The sequence below is a fragment of the Gobio gobio genome, assembly GCF_949357685.1.
Source record: "Gobio gobio genome assembly, chromosome: 2".
Classification (NCBI taxonomy): Eukaryota; Metazoa; Chordata; class Actinopteri; order Cypriniformes; family Gobionidae; genus Gobio; species Gobio gobio.
In genome coordinates, this window is record NC_137098.1 from 74883373 (window position 1) to 74906899 (window position 23527).

At 40.2% G+C, this 23527-nt stretch overlaps 1 protein-coding gene across 1 annotated transcript; it reads right to left on the reverse strand.

Annotated features, from left to right (window-relative positions):
- Positions 1–549: 549 nt before the first annotated feature.
- On the reverse strand, positions 550–23178 carry LOC307142775 (fucolectin-1-like). The gene is made up of 7 exons (XM_079843863.1): positions 22995–23178; positions 22827–22865; positions 21104–21383; positions 20830–20972; positions 3412–3494; positions 2098–2198; positions 550–1303 (listed from the first exon to the last, which is right to left on the reverse strand). Exons 1-7 carry the CDS (start codon positions 23044–23046, stop codon positions 1282–1284), a joined length of 720 nt encoding a protein of 239 aa, XP_079699989.1. The 5' UTR covers positions 23047–23178; the 3' UTR covers positions 550–1281.
- Between the last annotated feature and the right edge of the window lie 349 nt (positions 23179–23527).

The window sequence follows — 23527 nt, forward strand, 5'->3', positions numbered from 1 at the left end:
TAGACGTGTATGTGTGTGTGTGTGTGTGTGTGTGTGTGTGTGTGTGTGTGTGGTTGAGTAGATGTACCATGATCTCAAGTAATAAAGCAGCCTTCACTGTCACCTACTCTTGCGGTGAACTGGTACGCCACGATTTGTACAATGTCATTTAATAATTCAATACATTTCAACATTAGGCTTTTCTCTCTCATAAATTATGTATTTTGATGTTATAGGAAAAATAATGATCCTATATTTCCCAAAAATATAATTATTTTAATAAATAATATAAAGTGACAAAGATTAATGTTTTCTCTCCCAGAAATTGTTAATTGTTATTTAAAAAAATGGCGTGTTGATTTATAAAAATAAATACACTGAATATTTATGTAACACATATTTATTTATTTTTGATACAAAATTAAGCTATTTTTCTCCCATATTTCCCAAGAAATTACGTATTTTTAGATTATTACCTCTATTTTATATTGCAAATACTTGATGAATCACCACTTTAATTAGATATTTTGATTTGATGTTGTCATAAATAAATAAATACACAAACAAGAGAACAGAGATATAGATTTATGAGTAAGGATGTAACATCACAAACTGAAATGTTTAAAAAAGCTTTTAAAAATCTGCCAATAGCAGACATCATGCATCAGAGGATTATATAGTGGTTAAAAGTTTTACATAACATTTTTTATCTTATTTATAACTTAACTCTTGTTTTTGCTTAATATCGCACTTGGATCAGGCATTTGCCTTTATCTTCATAAATATCTCATAACACAACTGTGTATTTCTCTGTTTTATGTATCAGAGTTTAGTGCTTATAGTTGCAGACAGAGAAAGAGAGTCCTCAGTGAAGTCTTCTCAGTAGTCAACACAGTAACATTCATTTATCGGGAGTTCAGGGTTAATAAATGTTACAATCATGGTCATATTTTGGTTGTATGTACTGGATAAATATACAGTGTAGTAAAATAGTTCTTGAACATCAAAACTGCATTAATGAACATTGTACTATAAGAAGTTAATGACAGGACACACAATACAAATATACTTATATTGTCAGCAGTTATCATTGACTGAAAATCATTTGAATTATCCACTATGTTGGTGACTATAACATCCATACTGTATGTACACTGATACATTTATCAAATTGCTTATGCATATTTATATGGAATGATTAATCCACATGATAATGAATATAAAGCAGGAACAATTACATGAATCAATCAATTAAAAAAATAAAGAAATGTCTGCTTGGAAGATTCATTCCATGTATCCAGATTATTTTTTATCAGCACAAAACCTGTAAATGAAACATAAATATCAATCATAAAATTATTTAGTGTTCAGATACAAATGACAGAACTGAACTGAGAACACATGACTAAAACAACCAATGAGAACATACCACATGAGGACAAGGAAATCACATGACAAACCAGGAAACATGACAGTGAACATGTAACAGAACCAACACACTGTGACATCTATGTAAAATATATTTACATTGTCCAAAATATTATACAAGGGTCATTCCTGATATTCAGTGCCTTTTGGCCATCATAAAATGTAAAAACGTATATCAAGGTGGACAAACTGATAATAACAGCGTGGGCAAACTGATAATAACAGGGTGGACAAACTGATAATAACAGGGTGGACAAACTGATAATAACAGGGTGGACAAACTGATAATAACAGGGTGGACAGGGTGGACAAACTGATAATAACAGGGTGGACAAACTGATAATAACAGGGTGGGCAAACTGATAATAACAGGGTGGACAAACTGATAATCAGCTGGTAATTAACTTGAAGTTATTTATGACTAAGACTGTTGTTCATGATCTTTACTTGGAACACAAACGGCTTCGAATCCCTGCAATGACCCACAAAATACTTTATGCATTCACACAAAATGTATTTTCTTTCCCATTGAAGTACATTTATGTGGCATTAATGCTTAAAAATATTTCACATGTGAAAATATGTATAGTATATGTTTAGCAAGTTTATAGTTTTTGTTGTAGTCTAAATGTTGGACAATATGTTGACACATTCTTTCAGAAATAAACGTGCTCTGTACTAAAGGTTTACCTTGTTGGTTTTTTCGCCTCATGCGTTACTTCTTGGTACGGGAGTCTCGTCCAGGACAGTTTAACGTCAGAAACCAAACTCAACCCCAGAGCAGACTGAAGCTAAAACACACCAAAACCAGGGTTTGGCATCAGCTGGAGACCAAAAACAGCACCAGACGCAAAAAGTGCCTGTATTGATAAAGACTGAATAGCAAATTTGATTTTTAGTTTTGTTCGCTGTTGTTCATGTGGATTGGAATTCAACATCATCGACAACAGGAAGTGTCATCATATTATATTTGATTTTGTCCATTTCCTGCTAATGGTGCATTCACACCGGACGCGATTGACACGAATAAATCGTGCTATTCGCGCGAAGTTGGACGCTTGAAAATGTTGAGTTTACTCGCTTCATTCGCGTGTGACATTCACTGCGCAACAGACGCGAATTCATGGGAGGGGCTTCTGCCAGCGGCTCGTCTCGTTGAGAAATGGCGGACATGGGCTTTGTTTACATATCTTTTTTTGTTAAAATCTACTGTTAATGTGTGACAAAACATCGTTTTAAGACTTTTTCAGTCAATAATGTAGTTGTTTAAAGCTCAAATCTGTGGTTTATTTATATAAAGAGCGCCTATTTGAACATTTTCTCTGGCGTTTTCGGAGTTGTGAGCTCCTGCGGATAAGCGGCGCTCAGCGCTCGTCAATGCCGGCGAGGGCAACCTTTCCTCAGCCAGTCCTTCCACCTCTGATGTCTCTGTGGTGTGTCTCAAACTATAATTCGTCTTGTAATGGGCGATCTTTGGTCTCATGGATCTATAATTTGTTTCCTGGCATATCGTTTAGGCTGAGGGCAAAGTGAAGTTTCATAACTTTTTTTATTTTTAGGCTATAACTGTACATTACCATTGTAGCCAACTAGCACTGACTGTGAATGTTTGACTGAATTGTTTACTTTATTTCATGTAAAGCATATTATACTTTTTACTTATACTTTTGTATTATTGATCATACATAAACTTGCATTTAACAAAAAGAGACTGGGTTGTGTTTCATGTCATTTAATGTTATCACAGTGATAATCTTATTGTCTGAGCCAGATATTAATATACAGATTTTCTCCTCATTGTTGTCACTGCTAGAGCAAGCACCTGATTGGTTAATGCGGCGCGAATATCCGGCAAAGTTCAGATTTTTCAACTTGAGCGAATCGCACCGCAGAATGCAATTTCGCGTCTCTGCATTGACTTAACATGTAAATCATTTGCGCGAATCGCGTCAATCGCGTCCAGTGTGAACGCCACATAAAACTTCAATCTGCTCGTTTTCTTACCTGATGCAGAAATGTATTGTTCACTGCAGCTGCATCAACACTGGACGCTAATTTCATCCTCAGAAATGTTTTTCTCCTATAAGCTGGAAAAAAAAAAAACGCAAAACAACAAGCACATCAAAGACACAAATAAACTCAATTGAGCTGATCCACATTTCTACAATATTTTGATTAAACCCTTGTGGGATTACAAATGTATACATTGTTATATATAGGTTCCAATGTAATAGAATATAACTGAAAACATTATCTATATTTGTGTTTTACATTTTGAAGTAAACTTGAGGAAATTCTAAGGAGATTACGTCAGACCGTGTAAGTGTTTGAGACATTAAGTATTTTGTCTTAATGCACTTCCTGACTATTTACCATGACAAGTTTAGAGCAATACTGCCTGAGTGATTGGATTAGCATCTATGCATTTGAATGACACTGTTATGCTGATTGAATTACAGCTGATGAGACAGGAATGTTTGGGGTGTGTCCCTATTTTCCTATGTCTCCTCCCCTGCTGTATAATCCCTCCCCCTGAAATGTAGATAAATTGCATTATTTTGTACTGTTAAATTAGACTGTTTTCGGACGACCTGCAGCACAGAGAGTTCTCATTAAAAGAATCACTTCTGTTTGATCCCGACGTCTCCTGGTCTTCATCTTCTGAGTTTCCTACACTTTAGATTTTTTTGTGGTTGAGCTCCGTCAAATTGATTCATAATCCTTGATTTTCTTCTTAACACTCGCTTACAAACGAATACTTTCTATTATTTACAGCGTGTGAACATATCTCCGATACGATTATCTATAAAAAACAATCGGATTGCTTTGATATCGCTACTTATATCCGAACTTCCGCTACTAGCCGTAGCCCGCTAGCCTTGCACGCGTGGTAACTTGTTTAACGTTACACCCGGTAACCACTGATACCTACAATTCGCCATCGTAGCACATCTGCTACAATGGCGAATAACTCGGATGTGTGTCTAATGTTACCTTTGAGTGCAGGTGAGGACACGTTCGAGCTGCATTCGGTGCAGTTGGAGTTGGAGTCGTTGGAGAAGCAGATTCGCGGCTTTCTAGACAGACAAGCTGTGCTGAGAGAGCGGCGAACAGCGCTTGAAACATCGCGAGCCGATGCTCTCAAGTCAGTGGATAGTAATCTTTTGACTCCGACCTCGTCTACTCCGCGTGTTTCTCTGCACAGGACCCAAGCACCCAGGACGCGATCATCATCCCTGGTTTCGTTCACTCCAGCACCGACACAGCACCATGAACACCATGGTGTTTCCACAGCGGAAGACGCAAGCCAGGACCAGAGCTAGGACCTCTCCGCCCCTCCCGGTCTTCGAGATCTCCACCCGGAACCGCTTCTCCCCTCTTTGCGAGATGGAACGCGACGCTGTGGTCATCGGTACTTCCATCGTCCGGCATGTCCACGCTACCTCAGGTAAAGGCAAGGTTATCACTCACTGCTTTCCTGGTGCTCGTGTTCTCGATGTCGCTGCGCAGGTTCCCGCGATCCTGAACGGTGACGAGCGCATCGGAGCTGTCGTGCTGCACGCGGGAACGAACAACACCAGGCTGCGGCAGACAGAGGTTCTGAAGAAGGACTACAGGAGTCTGATCGAGACGGTGCGCAGAACATCGCCTGAAGCAACGATCGTCGTTTCTGGACCGCTTCCCACGTACCGACTAGGACATGAAAAGTTCAGTAGATTATTTGCTCTAAATGAATGGTTAATGTCATGGTGTATTGAACAGAAGCTGCTCTTTGTAAATAATTGGAATCTGTTTTGGGAGCGACCTAGGCTCTTCCGTCCTGATGGCCTTCACCCCAGCAGAATCGGAGCGGCTCTTCTGTCGGACAACATCTCCAGAGCGCTGCACACCATCATATGACTAGTAAGTCAAAGTTCAAATCACAGTATTTGCTGTCCTAACTTAATTGACATAAGTACCAATGTAGAACATTATATAGAAACTGTGTCTATTCCTCGTTTAGTGAGGTCAAACATTAAATCTACTGTAGGATCTAGGAAAAATCTAATTGTGATTAAACCAGAAAATCTCAATATTAGTGAACAAAAACAATTTTGTCCTAACTTAATTGACATAAGTACCAATGTTGAACATTATATAGAAACTGTGTCTATTCCTCGTTTAGTGAGGTCAAACAGTAAATCCACTGTAGGATCTAGGAAAAATCTAATTGTGATTAAACCAGAAAATCGCAGTATTAGTGAACAAAAACAATTTCTAAAACTAGGTCTTCTAAACATTAGATCGCTCATACCTAAGGCGGTTATTGTAAATGAAATGGTCACAGATAATAGTTTCGATGTACTTTGCCTTACTGAAACCTGGCTTAAGCCAAATGATTATTTCGGTCTTAATGAGTCTACTCCACCAGGATACTGTTATAAGCATGAGCCCCGTCTGATTGGTCGTGGCGGGGGTGTTGCAACAATCTATAGAGATATTCTTAATGTTACCCAGAAAACAGGTCAAAGGTTTAATTCGTTTGAAGTACTAGTGCTAAATGTTACGCTCTTAGATGTAAGAAAGAAATCCGTATTATCTCTAGCCTTGGCTACTGTATATAGACCTCCAGAGCCCTATGTTGATTTCCTAAAAGAGTTTGCAGACTTTCTCTCAGATCTATTGGTCAACGTCGATAAAGCATTAATTGTTGGAGATTTTAACATACACGTAGAAAACACAAATGATGCGTTAGGGGCTGCGTTTACAGATCTATTAAATTCCTTTGGGGTCAAGCAAAACGTCACTGGTCCCACTCATCGTCTTAATCACACACTAGATTTAATTATATCACATGGAACCAACCCAACTGATACAGATATTATACAGCAAAGTGATGATGTCACTGACCATTACATGGTAACTTGCATACTGCGTACTGCTGAAATCTGTCATGTTTCGCCACGTTATCGACCAGGCAGAACAATCCTTCCAACCACTATAGATAGATTCTCAAATACCTTACCTGATCTGTCTCAGCTGCTAAGTGAACCCAAACAAACAGATGAACTAGAGGAAATGACTAGCAGTATGAGCACCATTTTCTCTAGTACATTAGAAATTGTGGCACCAATTAGATTAAAAAAGGTTAAAGAGAAAACTAAAGCACCATGGTGCAACAGTGCTACACATGTTATCAAGAGAGAAACTCGTAACTTAGAGCGTAAATGGAAACAAACTAATTTAGAGGTCTTTAGAATCGCGTGGAAAGATAGTATGTCACGTTATAAAAAGGCCCTAAAAGCAGCCAGGGCTGAGCATCTCCGCAAACTAATAGAAAATAACCAAAATAATCCAAGGTTTTTATTTAACGCTGTGGCTAGACTAACAAATAAACAAGCATCGCCTGAACAAAATATTCCGTTACAATTTAGTAGTAATGATTTTATGAATTTCTTCACTGAGAAAATAGAAAGCATCAGAAACAAAATTGTAAATGTACAATCTTTAATGATGTCTTATAATTCAACCGCAATTATCGCCCCTCAAGAACTACTACACTGCTTTACAACTATAGGACAGGAAGAGCTAAATAAACTTATCATTGCATCTAAACCAACAACATGTTTATTAGATCCAATACCCACTAAACTACTGAAAGAGTTGTTACCTGTAGTGGAAGAGCCTCTTCTCAATATTATTAACTCGTTTTTATCTTTAGGTCATGTTCCAAGAATATTCAAGTTGGCAGTCATAAAACCTCTCATTAAGAAGCCACAATTAGATCATAATAACCTAACAAATTACAGACCAATTTCAAATCTTCCATTCATGTCTAAAATACTAGAAAAAGTTGTGTCCGCTCAATTGTGCTCTTTCTTGCAAGAAAATGATATCTATGAAAAATTTCAATCAGGATTCAGGCCGCATCATAGCACAGAAACCGCGCTCGTTAAAATCACAAATGATTTACTTCTAGCTTCTGACCAAGGCTGTATCTCAATACTAGTTCTACTTTATCTTAGTGCTGCGTTCGATACTATAGATCATAAAATACTATTAGATCGACTTCAAAATTACACTGGTGTTCAGGGACAGGCATTAAATGATGTTTTATAAACAAAGTTCGGGAGGAGGACGTTCAGATAATTGACACAGGTGGAGAGCACTCAGCTAATCAACAGTAAGAGGTATATATACACGCAGCAGTCTTACCTCCATTCATTGAAAGTTTTCTAGCACGGACGGCAGTTCGCCCCGCCCGCCCACGCTGTCTACACGGCTCGAAGCAACTCTACAATACTTCAATACTTTTTCCTTACAAAGTTATAAGCTATCTAAAAAACCCCTTTCGGCCGCTTCCATAAGCATTCACGAGCCAACCGCAAGAGCAGTGCTCGGACAATGTAAAGGAGTGCACACAGCACAGACTTGCAACAGGGAGAACTACAACAGTTCCTGTCTTAAGATAAAGTATTACAACTCTTTTACTTTTTCTTGCGATCTTTCCGCCTCTGTGTACTACAGTTCAGACAGATACTTTTCACACAGGAAAAGTGCGTTCATCATGTACGTGCACGCGGTCGCCGTGGTGATGAACGATCAATTTACTTGCAGCTGGTAAAGCGAGCGAACGTATTGTGAGGCTAAATCACTAAAATGCTGTCAATGCAACAGGGCATATTACGCCAAACAATCAGCTACCAGTTGGACTCAGCTGATAATCACCGCCTTGATTCAATACTTCTCAACTTGACGCTCACATAAGCTCGGGCACACAGGGCTCAACACAGTGCGACCATACTCGCTCTTGTGACTATAAATAGACGTGTGCGAACTGAACAATGTATTTGGGAGCACCCGCTTTCTTAAATGTAACATCAATATACCTTTATAGTAGGGCAGGCTATCGTATAACAAGCATATCAATGATTGTTATAGCCTACCATCTTATTATGAAACAGAAGAAATTTAAAGGCTATGATTTCACTGAATTAACGTGAGCGATCACGTTTCAAAACCTGAATGTGGCACCATTGTGCGTTCTACTGGATTGAACAATGCTCGAGTTCAGAGCATTTCACAATCAATGAATAGCATACATTTATGCAAAGCGAATTTGTATCAACGACAACATATTACGATAAATCACTGTAAAGAAAACGGTGTATACAGTTGTAAGGCTGTATTTTCTCTGTGGCTGCGCCACGCCTCTTGAATAGCCTCCCTCGGCGTATCAGATCTTGTGACTTGTTAGGACGGTTTAAATCTGTGTTGAAAACGCATCTCTTCTCTCATGCTTAAAACTGCCCATAAGGACTGGGAGTTTGAGATGTGTGTTTGTGTTTTGTGTGTTGATGTAGGGGTGTTTTGTCAATGCTTTATTAGTACCGTTGAGAGCGTAAAGCACTTTGGTCAACTCATGTCGTTTTTAAACGTGCTATAGATATAAAGGTTGTTGTTGTTTTATCTCATATGAATTTGAATGAGCATCCCGCAATAATAAGGCATAAACATTTCAAAATAAGAGTCCTTTCGGTTACACAATGCGTTTCTCCATTTGTCCGTCTAACTTTTTCTCCTTTTTTTCCCACAGGAGCTCAGTTTTCTCTGGCTAATTCTCCACTGCCACAGCAGTGCTGTTCCCTCGGCTCCCACAGGAGCTTTGTTTCTCTAGCTAATTTTCTCCCACTACAGCAGTGCTGTTCCCTCGGCTCCCACAGTAGCTTTGTTTCTCTAGCTAATTTTCTCCCACTACAGCAGTGCTGTTCCCTCGGCTCCCACAGGAGCTTTGTTTCTCTAGCTAATTTTCTCCCACTACAGCAGTGCTGTTCCCCCTGCTCCCACAGGAGCTTTGTTTCTCTAGCTAATTTCTCCCACTACAGCAGTGCTGTTCCCTCTGCTCCCACAGGAGCTGAGTTTCTCCGGCTAATTTTCTCCTACTACAGCAGTGCTGTTCCCTCGGCTCCCACAGGAGTTCAGTTTCCCTGGCTAATTTTCTCCACTGCCACAGCAGTGCTGTTCCCTTGGCTCCCACAGGAGCTTCGTTTCTCTAGCTAATTTTCTCCCACTACAGCAGTGCTGTTCCCGGCTCCCACAGGAGTCCAGTTTCTCCGGCTAATTTTCTCCTATCTACAGCAGTGCTGTTCCCTCGGCTCCCACAGGAGTCCAGTTTCTCCGGCTAATTTTCTCCTACTACAGCAGTGCTGTTCCCTTGGCTCCCACAGGAGTCCAGTTTCTCTGGCTAATTTTCTCCTACTACAGCAGTGCTGTTCCCTCTGCTCCCACAGGAGTTCAGTTTCTCCGGCTAATTTTCTCCTACTACAGCAGTGCTGTTCCCTCTGCTCCCACAGGAGTTCAGTTTCTCCGGCTAATTTTCTCCTACTACAGCAGTGCTGTTCCCTCTGCTCCCACAGGAGTTCAGTTTCTCCGGCTAATTTTCTCCTACTACAGCAGTGCTGTTCCCTCTGCTCCCACAGGAGTTCAGTTTCTCTGGCTAATTTTCTCCTACTACAGCAGTGCTGTTCCCTCTGCTCCCACAGGAGTTCAGTTTCTCTGGCTAATTTTCTCCTACTACAGCAGTGCTGTTCCCTTGGCTCCCACAGGAGTCCAGTTTCTCTGGCTAATTTTCTCCTACTACAGCAGTGCTGTTCCCTCTGCTCCCACAGGAGTTCAGTTTCTCCGGCTAATTTTCTCCTACTACAGCAGTGCTGTTCCCTCTGCTCCCACAGGAGTTCAGTTTCTCTGGCTAATTTTCTCCTACTACAGCAGTGCTGTTCACTCTGCTCCCAAAGGAGCTCAGTTTCTCTAGCTAATTTTCTCCACTGCATCAGCAGTGCCATTTTTCTCTGCTCTCACAGGAGCTCAGTTTCTCCGGCTAATTTTCTCCACTACTACAGCAGTGATGTTCCCTCTGCTTTCCCAGGAGTTCAGTTTCTCTGGCTAATTTTCTCCACTGCCAAAGCAGTGATGTTATTTCCCAGAAACCTCAATCCTACAAGACGGCCTGGAGATGTTCAAAGCATTTCACTTCTCTTATAAACATACCGTTCCATGATTTTTCTCTCCTTTCTATCACCTCATTTATTTTCTACCTTAATACATCAAAGGTTACTTGAGCTGCATCCAGTTTTCCACAATTGATGTACGGCGGTTCCTCCCCCGAAATAAACAATTCACCAAACCCTCTCTGATCAAAGGGATTTAAAGATCCCAGCCCACCCGTCCCGACACCAGACAACCTATAACGCTGGTATCCTCAAAGAAACACCTCAAATCCGTTCTCCAACTATCAGGGGCTCAGCAAAGAACTTTTCAAGCCACTCCTTCCGTATTGGGGTAACAACCTCAGCAGCTCAAAAAGGCCTCTCCCAACAGCAGATCCAAGCTCTCGGGAGATGGTCTTCTGACGCTTTCCAAAGCTATATCAGGACCAATCGATTCCACATCAAAAATTCCATGGACGCAGCACAGGGGGAAGTTCCTCACAGCTTGAAAGAGTGGAACATTTCCACGCCATATGAAAGAGTGGAAGTTCCACGCAGTACGTAAGAGAGGAAGTTCCTCGCAGTACGTAAGAGAGGAAGTTCCTCGCAGTACGTAAGAGAGGAAGTTCCTCGCAGTACGAAAGAGAGGAAGTTCCTCGCAGTATGAAAGAGAGGAAGTTCCTCGCAGTATGAAAGAGAGGAAGTTCCTCGCAGTATGAAAGAGTGGAAAGTTTCCACGCAGTATGAAAGAGTGGAAAGTTTCCACGCAGTATGAAAGAGAGGAAGTTCCTCGCAGTATGAAAGAGAGGAAGTTCCTCGCAGTATGAAAGAGTGGAAAGTTTCCACGCAGTATGAAATAGAGGAAGTTCCTCGCAGTATGAAAGAGTGGAAAGTTTCCACGCAGTATGAAAGAGAGGAAGTTCCTCGTCGTATGAAAGAGTGGAAAGTTTCCACGTAGTACGAAAGAGTGGAAAGTTTCCACGTAGTACGAAAGAGTGGAAAGTTTCCACGTAGTACGAAAGAGTGGAAAGTTTCCACGTAGTACGAAAGAGTGGAAAGTTTCCACGCAGTACGAAAGAGAGGAAGTTCCTCGCAGTATGAAAGAGTGGAAAGTTTCCACGCAGTACGAAAGAGAGGAAGTTCCTCGCAGTACGAAAGAGTGGAAAGTTTCCAACACAGTACGAAAGAGTGGAAAGTTTCCAACACAGTACGAAAGAGTGGAAAGTTTCCAACACAGTACGAAAGAGTGGAAAGTTTCCAACACAGTACGAAAGAGTGGAAAGTTTCCAACACAGTACGAAAGAGTGGAAAGTTTCCAACACAGTACGAAAGAGTGGAAAGTTTCCAACACAGTACGAAAGAGTGGAAAGTTTCCAACACAGTACGAAAGAGTGGAAAGTTTCCAACACAGTACGAAAGAGTGGAAAGTTTCCAACACAGTACGAAAGAGTGGAAAGTTTCCAACACAGTACGAAACAGTGGAAAGTTTCCAACACAGTACGAAAGAGTGGAAAGTTTCCAACACAGTACGAAAGAGTGGAAAGTTTCCAACACAGTACGAAAGAGTGGAAAGTTTCCAACACAGTACGAAAGAGTGGAACGTTTCCAACACAGTACGAAAAAGTGGAAAGTTTCCAACACAGTACGAAAGAGTGGAAAGTTTCCACGCAGAACGAAAGAGTGGAAAGTTCCACGCAGAACGAAAGAGTGGAAAGTTTCCACGCAGAACGAAAGAGTGGAAAGTTTCCACACAGAACGAAAGAGTGGAAAGTTTCCACGCAGAACGAAAGAGTGGAAAGTTTCCACGCAGAACGAAAGAGTGGAAAGTTTCCACGCAGAACGAAAGAGTGGAAAGTTTCCACGCAGAACGAAAGAGTGGAAAGCTTCCACGCAGCAAGGAAATGTTTAATGTTTTAATACTGTTGTCTCTCCCATGTTTCTCTTTTTACATTTTTTCTATTGCAGGCAATCCCCCGGCATGATGTGCCGCAGCAGCCCTCAAGGGCCTACCGGTCAAGCAATCAAGCCCCTTCACGAATGCCAGCCCGCCAAGCTTGGCTCTTCTTGGGGGGTATTTAGCAGGCGGCTGTCCTATGCTTAGCATTTTTGGGGGGTACTTTGGGTTCGGGCCAAATTCCGAGCTCGAAGCCCTCCCCCTGGACAGCACGCCAAATACGCATTTAAACTACTCTCCATAAATTATATGTAAGTGTGAACTCGTGAAATGATGTTTTATAAACAAAGTTCGGGAGGAGGACGTTCAGATAATTGACACAGGTGGAGAGCACTCAGCTAATCAACAGTAAGAGGTATATATACACGCAGCAGTCTTACCTCCATTCATTGAAAGTTTTCTAGCATCCCTCCACCACCCCTTCTCCACACTTTTATTTTATCAGCCACTTACATATACGGGGGGTACTTTGGGTTCGGGCCAAATTCCGAGCTCGAAGCCCTCCCCCTGGACAGCACGCCAAATACGCATTTAAACTACTCTCCATAAATTATATGTAAGTGTGAACTCGTGAAACTGGTTTAGATCGTATTTATCAGACCGCTACCATTTTGTCTGTCTAAATGGGGCAAAGATAACGTCAGTAGACTATGGGGTGCCGCAAGGATCCGTGCTAGGCCCTCTGCTATTCTCAATATATATGCTGCCACTTGGTAATATTATAAGAAAACATGGAATTAATTTCTACTGTTATGCTGATGACACTCAATTAAATATTTCATCACAACCAGATGAAAACGCTAAATTATCTAAACTGACAGCGTGTGTTGAAGATATTAAACACTGGATGACGTGTAATTTTCTGCTATTAAATTCAGATAAAACGGAGGTATTACTTATTGGTCCAAAAAACTGCCCACAAAACCTCTCACAATACAATTTTAACTTGGAAGGATGTCCTGTCACTTTATCCACTACAGTAAAAGACCTGGGTGTTATATTAGACCGCAACTTGTCTTTCGAAAATCATATTTCATATGTTACAAGAACGGCATTTTTCCACCTTAGAAACATTGCTAAGCAGGGTTCTAAATTAACACCCGCCAACCCGCCAAATGCGGGTTAAAATTCATTTTGGCGGGTGTTAATAAAAACTTACTAGCCAGTTTGGCCGGTGATGCATGAGGCATTACATGCATGATACATAAGGCTCTGTTCCGCTCTGTTCTCAGTCATTTATCTCCTACATTTCCCATGAACACTGTGCCGTAGCTTGTGTTTGATTTGCAATTAAAAAAATTAAAAAAAAAAAACACTGCCGTAATGCTACGTGATGACGTTTCATACGCCCATTGGCTGCGCGCAGTTTGCAGTTAAACCAGCGCGAGAAACCATGGAAACGAATAGACAGAAAACACAAGAAATAAGACGAACGGAGTTGGCTAGTAACGTTAGGTTAATATTAAACGAAATGCGGCGGTGGTTGGGACAGACTTCTGGGGGCGAGAAGAGGAACGAGGCAGGGGATGAGGAGGGTATCGACAGAGAAACTAAGAAAAGAAAATTTAATGCCAAATGGCTGACGGGTCGTGAATGGCTAGTGTTTGATCACAACAATGTCGTCATGTATTGTCAGGATTGCCGCATGTACGCAAAAGAAAAAAACAAAACAAACAATTTCGTAGTAGGATCTAATAATTTTAAAGTAGAGGCAGTAAAGAACCATGAGAGTTCCCGAAGTCATCAGGAGAGCCTAAGGGTTAAAACTGCCAAGACGTATTGAAGAGAGCCTTGCTGGGAGAAGCCTCGCTTTATTGAAGACGTCTGAGTTGGAGAAGATGCAGCTACTTTTTCGAAATGCTCACGCCATCGGAAAGAAGGGCAGGCCTTTCACCGACTTCGCATGGATGTGTGAGTAAGTGAATTAACGTTACTATTTACATGTTTCAGAAACAGTGCATTTAATACGATTCAAAGTGCTTCCATAGACACAGATGAAACTTTACGTTTGGGGGTTTCAAAAATAAAAAAACAATATCACTGAAATGTACTATGTTGTAACGCTAACAGTGGTGTTACACGAAAATTAATTTCAGGGTGGACAGGAAGAAAGGCTTGAAGATAGGAGAGACATACACAAATGACTACCAGGCAAAAGAGTTCATACACTACATAGCAGAGGATGAGAGAAGAAAGATGAGGGAAAGATTATCAGATGGCAAGTTCATCTCGGTCATGTCAGATGGATCCCAGGACAGTGCAGTGATGGAAGAAGAAATGGTCTACGTCAGGAGTGCCAGTAAGGGGAAGGTCAAAGTTGATTTTGTCGGGGTAAAAGCTGTCTCAAAGCCAGATGCTACAAATATAGCTGAAGCAGTGTGCAGTATAATGGAAAATGGAGTCAGCACAGATTGGAAGGACAAGCTAGTTGCAATCACCACAGATGGAGCATCTGTAATGACAGGGGTAAAAAATGGTGTAGTTACAAAACTGCGTGCAGACAGATCTAATGTGCTGGGGATCCACTGCATGGCCCATAAGCTAGAGCTTGCCTTTTCAGACGGAATAAGGAAAAATGTGATGGCCAGGAAAGTTGAGGACCTGTTGAGTGGACTCTACACCTTATATCATAAGAGTGGAGTGAACAGGGCCAGCCTAAAGCAACACTTCAGGGAGCTGAACATGAAGGCTTTGATGCCAACCAGAGTAGGTGGAACCCGGTGGCTACCACATCTCTTCATAGCACTAGACGATTTTCTCAGGGGATATGCTGGCATTGTACACCACCTAGATGAGAAGGTATGTTAATGTATAGCCGACTAAAACCAGCAGTGTAGATGGATTATTTAATGTTTGCTTTCTTTTTCTCTTCATCAGTTTTAAATGCTGTCTGATATAATGCAGTTGTTTTGTTTGTAGTCCCAGGAGGCCACGAACATCAATGCTGTTCTGAGGGCCAAAGCCAAGGGGTTCCTCAACATAGGCAAGGATGGTGGAGTGCTCAGATTTTGCTGCCTTCTCCATGACACCATCTATCAACTGAGCAACCTCTCCAAGTCACTGCAGAGGTCAGTGTCAACCCTGGCTGAAGCTCAGAGCTGCCTTTCCTCCACTCAGGCTGTCATAGAAAAGTACAAGTCAAGGTATGTATTATATATCCTACAATTTATGATTTGATTTTAGGTTGTGTTGGTGTGTTTTCAACTCAGTATAAATAAAAAATAATTAAAAAGATGCTCATCCATCCATCTCTGCACAACTGTAGACCTGGGCCTAAGCTGAGAGCAGTGCTGGACACAGACACCTATGAGGGAGTCCTCCTGAAGCCTACTGATGCCGACCAGCATGACAAGGCAAAGAATGAGCTAATCGATTCTCTGTGCCGGTGCATCACTGTTAGATTTAGTGATGTGAACAGTGTTGTCCTGCAGGCTATGCAGCTGACCAGTTTCCAGTGCTGGCCAGAGGCAGACACGAGTTCAGGTTAGCAATTCAAATGTAATGAACAAATCTTTACGCATTTTATGTTTTAAGACAACTGCTTAACTTTATATTAATGTTTTCCCCATTGTTCTCAGATTTTGGTGATGAAGAGGTAAACAAACTCATCAGTCACTTCCGACCTCTTTTACTGTCTGCTGGAGTAGATGTGGAGTTGATCCCTGATCAATGGACAATTCTCAAGTCTGAACTGTACACAGCAGGATTCAGCCAAGGTACTTGGAGAATGATGTTTGAGGAAAAAAATTCATACTGATGTACCATATCAGTAGCATTTTTAAACAAGTGCTTGAAAAGTTCCCAAGCTCTATAGAAAAGTCTAATTTTGTAAGACAGTTTTATTCTGTTTATCAGGAATCAGAGTAATTAACATTTTGTTAAAGGCACAATCCCAATTTGAATGCCATCTTTTAATAACTAAAGTTGCATTTGAAAATGTATAATTGTTTGCAAATGCATAATGCATATTGTCTGTCTCACCCTGCTACAGGAACCTTTAAGAAGACCTGGCCTACTGTGAACAGAATGCTGCGCCATCGGTGTCCTGATGTCCTTGATCTTTTTGATGCTCTCCTCACCATCCCTGCAACTACAGCTGACTGTGAAAGAGGGTTCAGTGCTATGAAGCAGGTAAAGAGTGACTGGCGCTCACGCCTAAAAGGTGAGACCCTCTCTGACCTCCTTAAAACCCAGTTGTGCTCACCTGACATCAAAGACTTTGACCCAACCAAAGCCATTGACATCTGGCATGCTGACAGTTTGCGCTCACGCAGGCCTGACTTCGTGCGCAAACATGGAACAAAAGGAACAGAGGGTGGCTCAGATTCTGATAGCACCTCTGAAGAAGAAGAGCTTTGAAGACATGCTATTCAAATGATAGATAGATAGATCCCAAACTTGAAATTAAATGTTTGCACTTTCTGTGTATATTTTTTTGTATTGTACTTTGTGTTTTTCATGCCAGCAATTCTAATAAAATAATCAAATGCATTCAGTGGCACTCATAATTTCTCTTATTTTCACCGCAAAAAAATTGGCTAGTGGATATTCTGATTGGCTGGTAACTTTAGAAAGTTACCAGCCACATTGGCTGGTGATAAAAAAAGTTAATTTAGAACCCTGTTGCTAAGCTACATAAAATGCTATCTATTTCTGATGCAGAAAAGTTAGTTCATGCATTCATGACCTCAAGACTAGATTACTGTAATGCTTTATTAGCTGGTTGTCCTGCATCATCAATAAACAAGCTACAGTTAGTCCAAAACGCAGCTGCTAGAGTTCTTACTAGGTCAAGAAAATATGATCATATAACACCAATTCTATCATCTCTACACTGGTTACCTATTAAGTTCCGTATCAATTACAAATTATTGCTACTGACCTATAAAGCCCTAAATGGTTTAGCTCCAGTGTATTTAACGGATCTTCTATCGCCCTACAATCCATCGGTCTCTTTAAGATCACTAAACTCGAGGCTTCTGGTCATTCCTAGGATATCTAAGTTCACTAAAGGAGGGAGGGCATTTTCACATTTAGCTCCTAAACTCTGGAATAGTCTTCCTGATATTGTTCGAGGTTCAGACTCGCTGTCCCAGTTTAAAACTAGATTAAAGACGCATCTCTTTAGCCAAGCATTCACATTATAAATACGTTTTATACTACAGTTAAATCGGATCAAAATCATTAGTATTCAGAACAGCAGCTATGCTAATTATTTCCCATCTGCTTTTCTGTTGTTATCTGGGGACACTAACACACAAAATGGCCTGGATTCGAGGAGTTTATGTGGTTGTAATAAAAATAGTAACAAATCCTTCCCTTGCGGGTCAATTTGACCCGGATAATTCACTCCTCCCTCTGTGGGGAGAGTGAATAACCAGCGCCCTCCTCCACCCTCAATATCACGACTGCTCCCTGGGCGCCGCAGCAATATGGCTGCCCACTGCTCTGGGTGTGTGTTCACGGTGTGTGTGTGTGCACTTGGATGGGTTAAATGCAGAACACAAATTCCAAGTATGGGTCACCATCCTTGGCCACATGTCACTTCACTTCACTTTCACTTTTTTCACTTTCATAGGAATGAATGGAATGAGAGGTTGTTGTTTTTTTATTTGTCAAAAAAAAAAACCCGGCCACGTGATGTAAAAGAAAACGTGATTCATCAGACCAGGCCACCTTCTTCCATTCTACTGTGGTCCAGTTCTGATGATCATGTGCCACTGTTGGTGTTTTGGGCGGTGGACAGGGGTCAGCATGGGTCCCCTGACTGGTCAGCTGCTGTGCCGCCCCATACGCAACAAACTGAGATGCTCTGTGTATTCTGACACCTTTCTATCAGAATCAGCATTAACTTCTTGAGCAATTTGAGATCCAGTAGCTCGTCTGTTTGATCGGACCACACGGGCCAGCCTTCGCTCCCCACGTGCGTCAATGAGCCTTGGCCGCCCATGACCCTGTCGTCAGTTCACCACTGTTCCTTCCTTGGAGCACTTTTGATAGAGACTGACCACTTCAGACCGGGAACATCCCAGAAGAGCTGCAGTTTTGGAGATGCTCTGACCCAGTCGTCTAGCCATCAAAATTTGGCCCTTGTCAAATGCGCTCAAATCCTTACTTTTGCCCATTTTTCCTGCTTCTAATCAACTTTGAGGACATAATGGTCACTTGCTGCCTAATATATCCCACCCACTAACAGGTGCCATGATGAAGAGATAATTAGTGTTCTAGAAATATAAAGAAATAGTACTATCAGCTTTAGCTAATAATAACTGAATAATAAGCAGCATATAAACTTTAAAAACACACCTTATTAGCAAATCATACTATGTGTAGATAAGCATAATGTCTTCACCTTAGGCCGGAGTATAGACATCTTTCGATTTTTTTCCCTTCTTTGTAAGCCAATTTAATAAAGTCTGTGCTTATAGAGGCTAATATAGATTGTCCTTTCTGTTTCCATTTGCACATTTACAGTAAAACATATCAACGCCACTTTTTCAATTCTTGAACTGAACTTTTTGCCTGTATGGTGATTAGATTCACTGTTTTGCATTGCCGCCTTGAACTTGAGGACGTGACGCACCTGGTGTGAGGCATAGCAAAAGTTGGAATCGAGAATTGTGGAATTTCACTGGTATCTACAATTATGGTAGCTTATTTATTATAATACAATGCAGCGCTACATGGATCAAAACAGTAAAATCAAATAAGTATTAGAACATGATACTTTTATACAGTATATGGACCCCCTAAAGTAACCTTGGCCACCCCATGTATAAAAGTCTAGTTCTGCCACTGCTTCTCAAGCGTCTTAACCTTGCATTTGTCCACTTGCTTTATTTTACGTTAGACAAAAGCGAGTACATCGCGCAAATTGGAGTGTTTTCTTTCTTCCAAAAAGACCCAGCCACTTGCAAATTCTCTTAAAAGGTGTCATGAACTGCCTTTTAAATTTTTTTATACTGTTTTCTGAGGTCAAATTATGATGTTTGCATGGGTTTTACATTCAAAAACATCATAATGTATAAGTAATAGGTTATTTTCTAACCTGGTTTTGAGCCTCTCTCATGGAACGTTCGGTTTTTATGGATGTGCCGCACTGAAGACTTGAAAACCCACTGTTTCACCACACGCTGACGTCAAGGGTTGGCATATTCTGAGATTGAGTGTTTTCTGGGCCTGGTGTCAATAAAAGCTTTTCTTCGACTAAAAAGGACGTTTTCAGCTCCGAAATTTACAGGATATTCTCATATTCTCTTCAAAGGCTGAATGAAAAGTTGATTTCGCAATTCATGACCCCTTTAAAGTTCATATGTTGCTTATTATTTGGTTATAATTAGCTAAAGCTGATAGTATTTCTTTATTGGACAAAAAATATATATAGTTTAAGGGCTTCGGGTCATTTTGACCCATGAGGGACGGATATGTTCCAGTTATGAGAAGCGAGGATGTGGGTTTGATGATGCTTTTAGCTACTCTCAGCTCATGAGCGCTTAAATGGTATGTTTAAATGAACGCTTAAAAATTGTTCCTTGAAGAACAAAATGTAAAACTGTACCTTTAAAGGTACACAATTGGTCCTTGGTCCTACAATTAAACCATTGGCAGGCAAGTTCGGTCCTAGTGAGTCACTGTCCTGCAGAGTTTGACTCCAACCCTGAAAGACATCTATAGAGGCTCTTATTGAGAATTAACAGAGGTTTAGATGTTGGTTTTATTGAATATATTTGGACACTATTATGGTGATGAGTGTTTTCTTTAGTTGGGCAGTTTGACTGCGAGTTTGTGATTTTTGTTACAATGTTAACAAAACACAAAATCTGTTCAAGTCAACAAAACCACAAACAAAAATTGTCACGAAGAAAAATGGTTGACTAAACTCCTCACTGACTAAAAATATCAATAAATAATATTCACCAACAATACTTTATCACAGATCAGGCATTCTGAATTTTGATTTTTAAATAATTCTAGGGAGAACATTTTTTAGACGCACCCAGATATCAAGAATCAACAATGGTGACATACTTCATGCTGAAATACATGCTGGGAGCCATGCGTTTTATACTGTGTTGGCTTAGTAGGGTTGGAGCTAAACTCTCCAGGACATCAGCTCTCTAGGACCAAACTTGCCTACCCCTGACTTAGAGGTACAAAAATGTACCCTTAAGGGTACCACCCCAGTGACGGACACGATTTTGTACTCTTTTTTTTGAGAGTGTAGTGGGACAGTGGTCACATTAGCGAAATTTAGCAGGTAAAAAATAATTAATTAATTTCCATTAAGTGTAGCGATATATATGAAGCACAACAGCTTACACAGCCACTTTCAAACCAAGCATACGAACTAGCAAACTTTAACCGGTTGTGAAATCAGGGAGAAATTATATTCCCAATCACACTGATTCCTATTTACATGCCTGGATTTCGCCTGTGAAATCTTGGTGAACAACATTAAATGAGACCGCATCTTAATGTAGAATTATGTCAGAAATAATTGACCTGTTCCGTAAACTTCCACCTCACACAGCGTGAGATAAGTCTGGATTTTAGGAAGGAACATGTTGATGTAACGACCGCCCATTCCACCGCACAAGAAACTGACAGTACCACCTGCTGGAACAGGCGAAGAAACGACAGCACACCTGGAGAGAGAGAGAGAGAGAGAGAGAGAGAGAGAGAGAGAGAGAGAGAGAGAGAGAGAGAGAGAAAACACAACACATCAGGTGATTTGCTCAAATCCCTATCTGAGGACGCTCTCAGCGACCCATGTCACCTTGGATTGTTGTTGCCGTTATTTTCAAGGGAGTTTCCGATGCGGATCTCTACTCCAGTCATGCGCTCCGGATTGTTGTCTGCTCTGTTGGTGATGGTCACGTTGTTGATGTAGTAATAATCCTGCAGGTCCAGCCTCCACCATGGGTTGAGCTCGTTTAAGGTGATGGAGCAGTACGAAGCTTCACCTGGAGCGTATCTGATCCCATCGATGGCAGATGCGGCTCCCCAGCGGTAATATGTGCTCGACTGGACAGCTTTTCCTTTCAATGCCAAATTCTCTAAAAACATTTATTCAAAAATACACAGAGGGCCAATAAAAAGTAAGACTTAAATGTGTGAAGTTTCAATAAAACATTGGAAACACTATAAAATAAGGTGCCATTTGTTATAGGGATTTTTTGTCCCCTTTTTTTTACTTGCCCTCAAGTTGTTCCAAACCTGTAAGATATTTTGAAGATTTTGACAGTATCCATTGACATTCTTCAAAATATTTTATTTTTTGCTCAACAGAAGAAATAAACTCATACAACTTTTTAGAACAACTTGAGGGTGAGTAAATTATGAAAATTTTCAGTAACACTTTAGTAGGGTCCAATTCTTACTATTAACTAATTGCTTAAAAGCGCTACATAAATAAGGTTGACTTGACTTATTAGTATGCATATTACTAGAATTGTGGCTGTTTATTAGCACTTATAAAGCACATATTAATGCCTTTTTCTGCATGACCATATTCTACATCCTTAATCCTATCCCAAACCTAAACTCAACAACTACCTTGCTAACTATTAATAAGTGAACTATCCCTTTAACATGAGTTAACAACGACAACTACTTCTAAAGCATTTATTAATCTACACTATGTAGATTCTACACTATCTAGTTAGTTAGACTTCAAAAAATCATGCAAACCGATTGCCTTAAAAAATACAAATAAAGTGAAATAGGAATAGTATGTTGTACTGACAAAGGCTTAGTTAGTATAGTTCACTCACACAAGAGCTCTAGTGACTAAACAAGAACAGTAGAGAGTATTTGATCATTTACTTAAGATTTACTCTTGACTTAGTATAGCTATGATTGTTGTTACCATTGTTGTGTTTTGATGCTGAAAGTCTGTGTGACTCAAGCATGATCAAGATATTGTCACAAATATAGAGATTATATCAACCCAGTTAAAAGTTTCACAAGGTGTTTATGATGCAAGTATTAGCTACAAAATTTAAACGATCATTATTCAACATTAAATTAAGTGTTACATAGGTTGCATTTAAAAGGTGACCTAATTTCAGACTAACTATATTAATTACTCTGTCAGAAGCTAGGTCAACTTTTAAAAGCAACCAAAGTATTACTTATCTTCCTATCAAACCAAATTACTGTTTTATAGCTGCATCAATAGGAAGAGAATTACAATAATATGAATGTTCCAAGTGTGCAACCAAAGTAAACACTGATCACCATAAGTTTTTGTTTGTTGACAAAATGGCACTCAAACCAATCAATTAAACAAGGTATAGTATGTTAATAGTACAGATTACTAGATTTTTACAATTAAGTTAAGACTAAGTAAAGTTAACTAAAAAGTGTTAGTTAGAATCACTGTATGAACAGTTGTATTTTTATTAACTAATACTAACAAATATTAATAAAAACTGTAACAAACATACTGTATTGCTTAGTTAATGCATGTCAACTAAAGTGTTCCCAAAAGTCTTTACCTTCCAAGTTTTCTGAACTGCCCTGATTGGATAAGACACCTGTTTCAGAAAACAAACATGAAGAAGTTGATTAATGTGCATTTGATTCTTTGAATATTTGCATGGAGAATTGCCTAACAGCATCTACAATTTTACATCATCAGACTGATGCATGTCATTAATACTCACCAAAAAGTAAAAACAGGTAACCGAGTCCCTCCATCTTGTCTTTAAAGGCCATTAACCAGATACAGGTCACTGGAAAAAGGACTTCTTCAGTGCACAATGTAATTGAGGTTAGGCGAGATTCTGCATGTGAGAATGACTGCACCTGTGATGGTCAGATACCAAGAGTTTCTCCGTCTTCTCTCTCTCTTTAAACATGCATCCCTCTTTTTCTCTTTGCAGCTTCAGTCTCCACCCTCATGAGATCCTCTCTGGCCGTTTGCTGAATATATTTCACACGTCATTGGATCTCCAGAATTGCTTTTCTCTGTACACCTTCTCAGGTCAAGACTGATTTACAAAACAAATCTGCCAAAATGCAAATGAAAGTGAGAATCTTTAAGAATCTCAGGCGTCAGAAGAGAATAAAACAAATGACCGGTATACTTCGGATTCATTTTCATACAGTTTTTATTTCCAGGCTTGTCTACATCCATCTAAATGACTGATAGAGAACATTTACATTTTCTGATCATGTTTCACAAACTCAGCAGATT

Bases quoted from the DNA above. Each gene is read 5' to 3' on its own strand.
- LOC307142775 (XM_079843863.1), bottom strand. From the start codon at position 23,046: ATGGCCTTTAAAGACAAGATGGAGGGACTCGGTTACCTGTTTTTACTT. The intron at 22,866-22,994 runs GTGAGTATTAAT...TTTCTGAAACAG, and splicing joins TTACCTGTTTTTACTTTTTG to GTGTCTTATCCAATCAGGGC. The intron at 2,199-3,411 runs GTAAGAAAACGA...GGTGTGTTTTAG, and splicing joins ACAATACATTTCTGCATCAG to CTTCAGTCTGCTCTGGGGTT.